Source organism: Adiantum capillus-veneris, chromosome 19 (assembly GCF_014529385.1).
Source record: "Adiantum capillus-veneris isolate H3 chromosome 19, ASM1452938v2, whole genome shotgun sequence".
Taxonomy (NCBI): Eukaryota; Viridiplantae; Streptophyta; class Polypodiopsida; order Polypodiales; family Pteridaceae; genus Adiantum; species Adiantum capillus-veneris.
This window is the reverse complement of record NC_140949.1, coordinates 67,832,194-67,844,143: the sequence shown is the minus strand read 5'-3', so window position 1 is coordinate 67,844,143 and position 11,950 is coordinate 67,832,194. Positions and strand designations below refer to the sequence as shown.

The following is an 11,950-nucleotide window of genomic DNA, read 5'->3' as shown; positions in this document are numbered from 1 at the left end:
TGCTATTTAAGAGAACTTTTCTATGAAGAGTCTACATTGTGCACATATACTAATAAAGCTTCTTACCTCATGTAGATTCCTTGGATTAGGCCATGCTTTTATTACCTCCAACTTCAATGGATCCATATGGATACCATCTTAAGAGATAATATGACCTAAGTATTGAATCTCTTGAAGGAAAAATTCACTTTTCTTTTGATTGATTAAAAGCTTGTTCTCCCTCAATGCTTAAAAAATCACATGGAGATGTTGCTTGTATTCCTCCAAGGACTTGGAGTAGATGATGATATTATCAAAGAACACTCCAAAGAATTTTTGGTAGGGCTCCATTAGATGATTGAATGTGGATGGTGCATTAGTCAAGCCAAAAAGCATGACTAAATATTCATAAGACCAAATGTTGTATGGAACACGGTCTTTAGGATATCTTCATTCACTATCCTTATTTGATGATAGCCAGTCTTAAGGTCAATTCTATTGAAGTAGTTAGAGCCTTGTAGCTTATCAAATAGACCTTTTATCCAAGGTACATGAATCTACTTTTGATAGTGATATGATTGAGCGCTCGATAGCCCACACACATGCGATATGTACCATCTTTCTTTTGCACTAAAAGGATTGGAGAACAAAAGGGAGAGGAGATAGGCCTCACCATCCCTTTGTCTACCAATTCTTGTACTTGCCTCATAATCTCCACATGTGGAGCTTGGGAAACTCAATAAGGAAGCTTGTTAGGTGGTGATCTTCCTGGTAGGAGCTCAATTTGATGGTCATCATCCCCTTGTTTTGGAGGTAAGTCCATATGGATATCATTGATGAATACATATTGAAATACTTTTAGAAGATTAGACAAGTCTAACTCTTCTTGATTCCTAACATTTAGATTTGATGAAACATTAGGACCTTTTAGGGACTCTTTGACAAAAATCATGTACGCGAAAACTGAGCTTTTCATTGATTTATAAAAAACAGGAGGATTTACAAGTGGTATAGTACGACCACACTCACTAGTATCTCTATACATGCTCTTTTCCTTGTAGGTGAAGTAGATTCTTGTTTTAGGGAATTCATGTTGGCAGCCATGTGGTTGAACCATGTTGACCCTAGTATAACATCCTCATGTTGGAGAGGAGCGATGAAAAAGTCTTCTTTTGTCGACGTAGCTTTGGACATGGAGCCTCAACTTCCCAGTCAAGAGAGTAGCAGAGGCTTGTTGTCCATTGAAAGTTGTATCAACAGTTATAGTATCTCCCATCTTGAAATCTTGAATGCCCAGCTTGGTGGCCAACTTCATTGATATGAAGTTGTGAGTAGAGCCAGGGTCAAACAAGATGAAGGAATCATGCTCCCTTATCTTTCCCCAAGCATTGGAGAGAGGTGATCCTTTGCAATAAGCATCCTCTTTTTGAGCTTTGATAGTGGAAGCTCTAGGAGTCTCATTGTAGGCATTTCTCTTGGGGCAAGAATGATAGCCATGTCCTTGCTCTCCACACTTGAAACATTTGCAGTTTTTGCAAAAAGCTTCAAGCCCTTCAGAAGAGAGTTTATTTTTACCTTTGTAAACTCCCTTCTCCTTGGACTGATTGTTATTGTTGGAATTTCCTTGGGAAGAAGTTTGGGCATTAGTTTCCCCATTTCCATCACTTTTGTCTTTTCTTTCCATGGGCTTGATATTCCTTCTAGCCCCTTGTTGGAAATTGATGCACGAAGCAACCACAATGTGGTAGATTACTTCGGTGACTCAGAACCAAGATGTTGGGACTTGATGTACTTGGCCATCTCTTCAGGTAATCTTGCATAGAATTGTTGCTTTTGCTCGATGAAGTCTAACTTTTGAAAGAAAGTATACTGCCTTGAGATGTAAATCCCAAAACTTGTCCACATATTTGTGGTGGATAGACTCATAAGAGAAAAGCTTCAAACTCCACCATTTGGGAAGCACTTTGTCCTTTGCATTGCTTGCAAGGAATTACTTCATGATGGAAACTCGTAGAGTTTTCCATGTCTTTGGGGATTTTCCATTGCCACAAAGGCTAGCCCACCATTGGCGAGTAGATTTTTGGAAGTGCATAGCTACATGGTGTAGCTTGGAGGACTTTGTGAATCCCTTGTCTCCAAAGACCGCATCAAATTGCTAGATGAAGGCCAATACTTTGTCGGTAGCACCAAAGGTGCCATCATAGATGAGAAAAGAGATACTCTTTCCTCCCTCTTTGAAATTCTTGAGATTTTGGGACCTTTGCCATGCATGGTAAGATTTGCGATGTCCTCCCCTCTTGTATTCTCTAGGAGAATAGATGTAGCTTTTGTCAAAAGAGGAGGAATGTGAAGAATAAGGAGAATAGGGTGACCTCTTTCTTACCCTTTTCTTCCTTGGTTTCCTCTCTTCTCTTTCTGAGTGACGAGGAGAAGGACTGTGTGTTGACCATTTCCTCTTGGGAGGAGTTGGCGATCTTCTAGAAGCCATCTTCGTGGAGCCACATCTTCAAAGGAACTTAGGAATTTGCTTATTTCTTGTTCTTTGAATTCCTCCTCTCTTATGGGAGTGAGTATTCTTTTGGGGGTCTCATCAAGAGGCCTCCTAAGCTCTCTCTCCTCTTGGAGAGGAAGGTAAATCCCATAAGCACGAATGTTAAGGCTACACCTCAGTGGAGTAGGATTTTGACTTTAAAAGTGACTATGTAATGAACCTTAATATGGGGTGTGTCTTTTGGGATCTTAAGTGTAGGGATGTTTATCTATGTCAAGGGGTGTTCGGCAGTAGGCAGTTCACGTTACAATGATGAAGAGGATGTAATGGCATATTCCTACAGTATTAAGGAAGTGTAGAATGTTTTGTCAACACTGTTGTCTTATTTCTCTTTCTGTATCCTCATCAATGTAGTATTGTAAATGCATAATGGAAGTAGCGAGTCTTTTCAGAGTATGTCTGCGAGTCTGTACTGAAGTTTGTAGCAATGGCAGAATTCTGTGACTGTTGAGAGTGTTTGTCAGAGTTGAATGATGTTTAAATGGGAGAGTTAAGGGCAATAATACTTTGACGATAATGGTGTTGGTGACATGTGTTCATGGTCAAAGTTACTCTCTTCTATGAGAAGGTGGAGTGCCAGGATGAAGTGGAATTGAAAAGGCATGAACAGTTTTTATGACAGTTTGGTTTTGAAGAGGTCAAGTGCCATTGGGTAATCAGTTTTGGAAAATTTACCACAACCATCACATTCTTGTTTGACAAGGTTGGCTGCGAGGCAACGGGAGTTGCAGCAACAGGAGAATTGTGAAGACAGAAGTGTCCAAGTTGACAATTTGGAGGAAGCATCAGAGCCGAGTATGGAGGATTTAGAGGACATTGAGCAGTATGGGGGAATTTTCAATGAGGCTGAGGAGAATAGGCCATTAGACCTAGGATATGTTGGAGGTGAAGTGTTGTAGCAATTGTTTCTGACAAGGAGAAGATTAGAATATAACCCTTTGGGCATTGGCAAAAATATTCCACGAAAACCAGTAATACCGAGATCATCATCATCATCCTCAACAGGGCAGTTATCTCCAAATTTGCAAAGGAATATGGCGACAGCGGCTACAGCAGATTTATGCGTCAATTTCGGGACCTTCTTAGGGAAATTCAAACAGGACCCTGATTGCCATGTAGCTCAATTTGAGACAAGATGGCAGGCCAGAGGATTTGACGGAGTATCTCATGCAGCAGCCAAAATGCGACAATTCCAAGCGACATTGGAGGGGAAAGCCATGTAGTGGTTGAGTAATTTCAATGTGGGACATTTTGTGGATTATGATGCATTGAGAAATGCATTTCTGAACAGATTTTGAAAGGAGAAGACACCAAATGATGTGCTTAATAAAGTGAAGGGCATGAAGTAGAAGAAAATGTTTGTTGAGGATTATACTCATAGGTTTAATCAGTACCTGGATAGGCTTACCTATGTAGAGAGGCCTACAGATGAAATGTTAGACGGATATTATATGAATGGGTTGCAAAAAGAATTGCGGAATGTAGTTGTAGGTGTTGATGTTGGAGCAAGATTGGATAATTTGGTGGAAACTGCCACAAGGGCAGAGAAGAGGTTTGGAGTTGTTAACCTAGGTTCCTCTAAAAAGAAGTTCAAAAAGAAGAAGAAAAACGGTAAAAAGAAGAAGAGATCAGCAGTGAGGATGAGTCAGATTCCGATTCAGATTCGGATACGGATACGGATACGGATACGGATACAGATTCAGATTCAGATTCTGACAGCAATTCAGACTCCAATGAGAGTTCACACTCAGATTCTGATTCAGAGAAGGAGGACAAGAAGAAGGCCAAAGGGAAGTCTAAGAGTAGTTCAATGGAAATGATGGTAGAGAAGAAATTGAAAGAGTTGGGTGTCAAGCCGGAGTCATCTACCAAGAAGCTCCATTGTGACATTTGTGGAAAAGATGGTCATGTTACACCTAATTGTTAGTATAATCCAAATTTTTGAAGACCAATCCCAGAGAGGATTCAACAGAAGATTCAACAAAATTTGGCACAAGCAAGTGGAGTCTTTCTGGATACAAGTGGACAATAGAAGGTATTTAATAATCTGGGATGGCAGAGAAATCAACATCCATTCTCGGGATGGAGACCACCTTTTAATTAGAATCGACCATTTCGGGGAAATTTTAATCAAGTATTTTGACCAAGGTTTGGAGGATATCAGTATTTTAGGCCATCGGGAGGAAATTGGAACCAACAGCAAAACTAGAAGAAGCCACAAGGGTGACAACAACCACAAAATTGGAATCCACAAATAGGGAATGCGCAGGTACCACAGTTGCCTGCATTACCAGCACAACAGGCAGCAGCAAAGGAAGCGGCTCAGAGCAATTTAGTTGGTGTTGAGGTTTTTCTGGAATACGAAGCGAATACGGTTTTGGTAGATTGTCCTTTAGAATGTAGTCTTCAAAGGATATGTGGGAAGATTTGGATAGTTTGGTAGTAACACGTTCAAAATCATGTCTTAAACCACCTCTGGATTGGGAGGAGCAAAGAGATGTAAGAGATGAAGGAGCTGAGGAAGTTCAGAAGTTGGGTCCTAATGAGACAAGCTCTAAAAAGATGCAAAAGAAGATGCAGAAAGTGGTCAATTCTGAATTACCGTCAGCAACATTTTTTGAAGAACTGATAAATACTACTATGCACTTTACATTGGATCAGTTTCTTTTGTTGGTACCAATTTTACAAGATAGGTTTTATTCTCAACCAAAATGACAAAAGTCCACATGACTTCAAATTCATTGGAGAAATCAATTGGGAGTTATCAAATTAATCCAGATGATGTGGATTTCACTATACCAACTGCGCGGCTCAAGTGTGATGGTCGTGTGTTTCCAGAAGTTATGTTGGATGGTGGATCCAGGGTGAATATTCTGTTAGAAATTGAATTTCAGAAGATGAAAAATGTGAATTTGGAGTCCGCACCATTTCAAGTGCGGATGGTGGACCAACGGAGAGTGCAACCTATTGGAATGTTGAGTTGTCAAACTCTTAAAGTGCATGCATTGTCTTTTACTGCAAATTTTGTGGTGCTAAAGATGCAAGGTGTTGGTAATGCTTATTCTATGTTGTTGGGTAGAACATGGTTTAAATCAGCAAAGCTTAAACAGGATTGGAAAAAGAATGAGGTCATTTTGAAGAAGGGTAAAAAGTCAATGAGGATTCCGAGGAGTTCCAAGAAGCAGTTGTTGACATCGATGAAACCAATGATGGCTCAGACTAGAAATTTAGCTGAGAAAGTTGAAGATGATGAGGAAGCATGTTTTATAGAGGCTAATTCTACAGTGGTTCCAGTGTTTGAAGTGGATGTTGTGAAGATTGTTGAGAAGTATGTGAATCAGGGAGAGTTGAAGAAGTCAACTAATAAGTTAGAAGCAGCAGATGTAGATCTGAAGTCAAGCGAGAAGTCAGAGAAGAAGTCACAAATTGGTCACAATAGTGTAGAAAAGGATCATGATAATTCAGAAGGGGATATTGCACCAAAGGGGGCAATCCACAGAGCAGAGTTTCTTTATGATAAATTGATGGAGAAGGTTTCTAGAGTCAAAGAGGATGATTTGTAGGATCTCAAGGGAGTCCTAAAGTACTCAAAATAAGGGTTCATTTGGATGATGCATTTAAGGAAAAAATGAAGCAGTTGTTGACAGAGTTTATTGATGGTTTGTGCTTGGGATTATTATGATTTGAAGGGCATGGATCCGGATGTGTATAAGCACAAAATCAACTTGAGGGAGGATGCAGTTCCAGTGATTTAGCAGAGATATAGAATGAACCCCAATTATGCTAAGCAGGTTAAAGAGGACTTGGACAAGCTTCTCCAAGTGGGATGTATAGTTCCAATTGATCAAGTAGAATGGTTGTCACCTATAGTGGTGGTTCCCAAGAAGTCAGGGAAGATTCGTGTTTGTGTGGATTATAGGAACTTTAATGCAACAACCACTGCGATCCATTCCCATTGCCGTTTGTGGATTCAATCTTGGATGATGTAGCAGGACATGAGATGTACAGTTTTCTTGATGGATTTTCAGGGTATAATCAGATTCGGATGGTAGATGAGGATGTTGCTAAGACAACATTTATTACTGAGTGGGGAGCTTTTTCATACACAGTGATGAGTTTTGGATTGAAGAATGGACCCCCTTCTTACTCAAAAGCAGCATTTAAAACATTTGAACCTTATTTGACAAAGTTCATGAGGATTTTTATGGATTATTTTTCGGTATTTGGGTGAGAAGATTAACCATTTGGAATATTTGAGGAAATGTTTGGAAAGATGCCGATTGTTTCGGATGTCTTTGAATCCATATAAGTGTGCAATTGCAGTCCAAAGAGGGAAATTTTTAGGGAATATCATTTCTAAAGAAGGGATTTCCATAGATTGAGACAAGATCAGTGCAATTCAGAGGGCAGTAACACCTGTTAATGTGAAGGAGATTTCTAGGTTCATGGGACAGATTAAGTGGCATAATCGGAATTTGAGGTATTTGGCAGATGTCAGTGCACCTTTGACTCATTTGACAAAGAAGGATATTGATTTTATTTGGGGAGATGCTCAGGAAAAGGCTTTTCAGTGTTTGAAAAAGATGTTAGTGGTATCACCTATTATTCAACCTCCAGATTGGTAGTTGTCTTTCCATGTGTTTGTGGATGCATCCGATATTGCAGTAGGAGCAGTGCTAATGCAAGAGAATATCCGCAAATGGTTCAGACCAGTATATTATGCAAGTCGGATGTTGAAACCGGCTGAGAAGAACTATACTGTTACGGAGCGTGAGGCTTTAGGGATACAGTTTTCCTTGGAGAAATTTCGACATTACTTGTTGGGGAAATAAAGTGGTGTTCCATCTGGACCATCAAGCACTTATCTTCTTAGTTAAGAAGCCAAAGCTGGAGGGTAGACTTGCCAGATGGATGCATTTGTTGCAGGAGTTTGATTAGACAGTGTTGCATACACTAGGGAATCAGCATGCATAGCGGATTATCTTAGCAGGTTGGAGCATTTTGAGGAGACACCAGGAGTGTCAGATCAGTTGCCAGATGCGTATTTGTTTTCTGTACAGGGGTAGAATTTTGACATTGGTATGACCAAATGTTCCAGTTTTTGACAGATGGAGTGCTGCCTTCTAATATGTCATCAGATCAAAGGAAGAAGTTTGCTTTGAGGAGTAGGCCATTTCTGATTATTCCTGGAGCATTGTATAGAAAGGGAGCAGATCATATCATCAGGAGATCTGTGCCTGATGAGGAGCAGAAACCGGTTTTACAGGAAGCCCATTATGGAACAGCAGGAGGATATTTTTCTGGAGAAATAACAGGGAGAAAGATCATGCAAGCTGGCTTGTAGTGGCCATTGTTGCTCAAGGATGCACATCAGTTTGCACGGGATGTTTGTAATGTCAAAACATTGGACAACCTACTTCAATGGATAGGATGCAGGATCACCCAGTTTTACCACTTGAACCATTTCAAAAGTGGGGATTAGATTTTGTTGGGCCAATATCACCGAAAGCTAGAAGAACAGGAGCAAGATACATTTTGGTTGCAACAGACTATGCTACCAAATGGGCAGTATCTTTGACGGATAATAAAGCAGCAAGTGTGGCTAGATTTTTTTATACAAACATTATGACAAGATTTGGATGTCCCATTGAGTTAGTGTCAGATCAGGGTGTGCATTTTTTGAATTCAGTAATTGCCGAGTTGACAGCTACAAATATGATTTTGCACAAGAAGTCAACTCCATATCATTCGCAGGCAAATGGTCAAGCCGAGAGTACAAACAAGGTGCTAGTTAGAATTCTAAAAAAGATTGTCTCAAAAAATAGAAAGGATTGGGATGAAAAATTGGATTCAGCTTTATGGTCGTTTTGTACAGCATATAAGGTTGACACAAGGATGACACCTTTCAAATTGGTTTATGGGATTGAGGTTGTTGTTCCCATGGAGTATGTGATTCCAAGTCTGAGATTGTTGGCAGTTCAACATAGGTTGAGTCCTGAGGATTCTGTGTTGCATAGACAAAGGGAGTTGTTGAAGTTGGAAGAGGATCGGATTCATAGTGCATATGCAGCAGATATTGGACAAAAGAGACGACAAGCTTGGATGACAAGGCAGGTTAAGTTCAAAATTTTTCAGAAGGGTGATTGGGTGATGTTGTACAATTCCAAGTTGGGACCACACCCAGAAAAATTGAAGTTAAGGTACTTTGGGCCTTATCAAATTGTAGAAGAATTAGGCCAAGGAACATTAAGATTGAGGGATGTTTTTGGTACACCTGTTGTGAAACCGGTCAATGGCTTTGGGATGAAGAAATTTTATGGCAAGATTCCCGAGATTTGAAGATGGATGGTAAACAAGGCTGAGGAAATTGGAGTGAAATGGGTACAACCAGTGTTGGAGTTGAAGGAGGACTCTTTGGGGAACACTGACAACCATACAGTGTCCAACAGTGGGTTCATGTTGTAGAATGTGTTCGGAAAATGCTGGCTATATCATGGAGGAAAAGGATGTTTCCCCAAAGTTGGTGGCAAAGGTCTTCAAGGTTGCTCACAATCCTTTGCACAAGGTAAAGAAAGTGACAGATGCGGTGATGAGGTCCGAATTTGGGCAGCCAGAAGGCAATAGGGCTTATTATATGGTGCGGAATTGTGGCAAACTCCGCAATACTCACTTATTTTGGTATTTGGATAGGGTTTGTTTGTTGGCAAAAACCGCCTATATGCCCAAAGAGGCATTTGCCCCAATTAATCATGCAGAACGAGGGCAGAAGGTGGAATGGGCATCCTTCATTTTTGAGAGACTGCAGCTTTCAAAGCCAAGGGATAAAAGGAGGTCATCGTCTGTTACCAAGGTAGCTCCTTACTTGCATGAAATTTTCTCCTATGTGTTGTAGGCACCTCTCACACCCACACCACTGAGCTTTGTTAAGAGTCTAGATGTGCAGAGCTTGGGTGATGCAAAGTGTCAGAAGTTAGATTGGGATATGCTAGTGGGGACAAGCTTAAATTTGCATTGGGCCAAGGAAGTAAGTTAGCACCTGGCACATATGAAAAGGTGCAGTCATCAGGGAAGGTCACTCTTTTCCCTTCTATGGCAGAATTGCCAAAAATCAACACCAAGAGCCGTTTCATAACTTTGTTTCCACGGAAGGTTCACGAGGGTTCAGGGGAACAGACCCCGGTGACACAGACCATTAAAACAACCCCTTTTGCTAAACTTTCAAGTGTTAAGTTGGATGGGGTGTTCTCAATTCAAGATGCTGTTCAGCGTTTGTCGGACTTGAATCGGTTTATCTCTAATCAGGAGGCTATGCTCCTCACCCTCGAGATACAAAAGGTTGAGGGGGAACGCATTGATAGCTTGGAGTGTGAAGTCGGTCAGCTGCAGAGCCGGGTGGATGAAGTATTGAAGGAGAATACATTATTACAGGAGGAGTTAGCTCGGGTCAGTGCGGATATGCGTAATCAGATTTCTGAGATGGCAGGAACTGCACAAGCGTTTCAGATATGGGCAGATGGGCTTAAGGAGGCCATAGAAAAGCAGTTTCATGAAGTGGAGGATAAGATTGCACATCTTATTGTTGCAGATAACAATTTCTTGATGAATAGGTTAAATCCATTGGTGGATCTGGAGAGGGCCACTTTGGATGGCCAGGGTGCCACAGGTGTGTTGATCTCTGATGCAGATGTGGATGTTTTGAAGAAAGAGGTGTTTGATTACACCAGGGAATTGTGGCACCAAGCATCTGGGCTTTTTCAAGAACACATGGTGAAGCCGATTGATAAGTACAAGTCGTGGTTTGAAGCTGCTGGAGAGCATAAGGTCCGCAAGGAGAAAGTCAAGCTGCGTGCACGGAATACTGAATTGGAAATGCAATTGGAATCAATCCGCCAGTAGCTGATGGAGCAGCAGACTAGTATTCAAAGGGGATCACAAGCTGAAAATGTGTAAAAACTACATGAGAGTAGCATGGAGACAGTTGTGTAGAAGGTTTAGTTCTTGTGGTTGATGTGGATGCAGAACCACTAGCAGTACGGTCACCTGTGGTAGAGGATGAAATTGTTGAAGTGGAGCGGAAGCAGGGACTGAATGAAGAAAATCAAAGTGGCTGAACATGGATCAACGGATCATGGGTCTGAGGTTAGCCTATGGCTCAAGCCACCGTTCTGTGCCAAGTGTTAAGGCTACACCTCAGTGGAGTAGGATTTTGACTTTAAAAGTGACTATGTAGTGAACCTTAATATGGGGTGTGTCTTTTGGGATCTTAAGTGTAGGGATGTTTATCTATGTCAAGGGGTGTTTGGCAGTAGGCAGTTCATGTTACAATGATGAAGAGGATGTAATGGCAGATTCCTGCAGTATTAAGGAAGTGTAGAATGTTTTGTCAACAATGTTGTCTTCTTTCTCTTTTTGTATCCTCATCAATGTAGTATTGTAAATGCATAATGGAAGCAACGAGTCTTTTCAGAGTATGTCTGCGAGTCTGTACTGAAGTTTGTAGCAATGGAGGAATTTTGTGAATGTTCAGAGTGTTTGTTGAAGTTGAATGATGTTTAAATGGGAGAGTTATGGGCAATAATACAACGAAGTTGTTGGGTAACTTCAGCTTGCAAAGCAGGGTTGCCCATAGCTTGTTGCAACCTAGTAACAAAGTAATTAACGAACATGGGGGCATTGTCATTATCACCTTCATGTGCAAAATCAAAGTTTATCAATGTTCATTCTACTCTCTTGGTTATTGTCAACCATGATAATTATACTTATGTATAGAATTACTTTGTGCTTTGGTACCCTCAAAAACCTTAGTCAATACTCTTCTTTACCTTTGAAAATCAATCCTCAAGCAGCCACACCCATGGTTTAGAAACTTTTGATTGCAAAGACTAGTGGAGAGGGTCTAACATTGCTCGATTGATTATGGTTCTTGTTGAGCTTGCTCGTAGCTCAATAATGGTTAAGCCAAAAGCAAGCCTCGAGAGGCTCCATTATTAAGACTGTAGCTCCCAATGGTATACCTCGAACTTAGTCCTTCTCAACCAAGATAATAGATTCCTATCTCACTTACCCTATTGCAATAAATAGGCCCAATCTTCCATGGACAACTTAAGGATCTCTCTTCTTAAGCAAGAAAAGAGAAACCAATAGCTTTGATACCAATGTAATGGAAATGGCCCATGAACTTTGAGAATAACGGAATTAGTTGAATTAGAGTGAGTATTTTTGTGAGACTACTTTGAGAACATAAAGGGTGAACTTAATTAGCAGTAGCAACATAACCATAATACTTAATTAACTTGGCATGAAAAATACTTTTTCAAGAGAGAGAGTTTAGAGAACTTCACAAAGTTGAGGACCGAATTTATGTGGAGCTAGCGGTCCCCCTCTAATAGGATTTTGTATTATAGATTCTCCCATCAAGAG

At 40.6% G+C, this 11,950-nt stretch overlaps 1 protein-coding gene across 1 annotated transcript; it reads left to right on the top strand.

Moving 5' to 3' along the window:
- Nucleotides 1-9,512: 9,512 nt before the first annotated feature.
- Nucleotides 9,513-10,641, top strand: LOC147434181 (uncharacterized). The gene is made up of 3 exons (XM_086489588.1): nt 9,513-9,554; nt 9,590-10,422; nt 10,509-10,641. The coding sequence occupies exons 1-3, from the start codon at nt 9,513-9,515 to the stop codon at nt 10,639-10,641; spliced, it is 1,008 nt and encodes a 335-aa protein (XP_086345714.1).
- Nucleotides 10,642-11,950: the final 1,309 nt, after the last annotated feature.

What these genes read in the sequence shown, in the direction of transcription:
- LOC147434181 (XM_086489588.1), top strand. Translation starts at nt 9,513, where the DNA reads ATGCTAGTGGGGACAAGCTTAAATTTGCATTGGGCCAAGGAA. An exon ending in ATTTGCATTGGGCCAAGGAA is followed by an intron (nt 9,555 to 9,589) that starts GTAAGTTAGCAC and finishes GAAAAGGTGCAG; the next exon opens with TCATCAGGGAAGGTCACTCT. An exon ending in CAATTGGAATCAATCCGCCA is followed by an intron (nt 10,423 to 10,508) that starts GTAGCTGATGGA and finishes GCATGGAGACAG; the next exon opens with TTGTGTAGAAGGTTTAGTTC.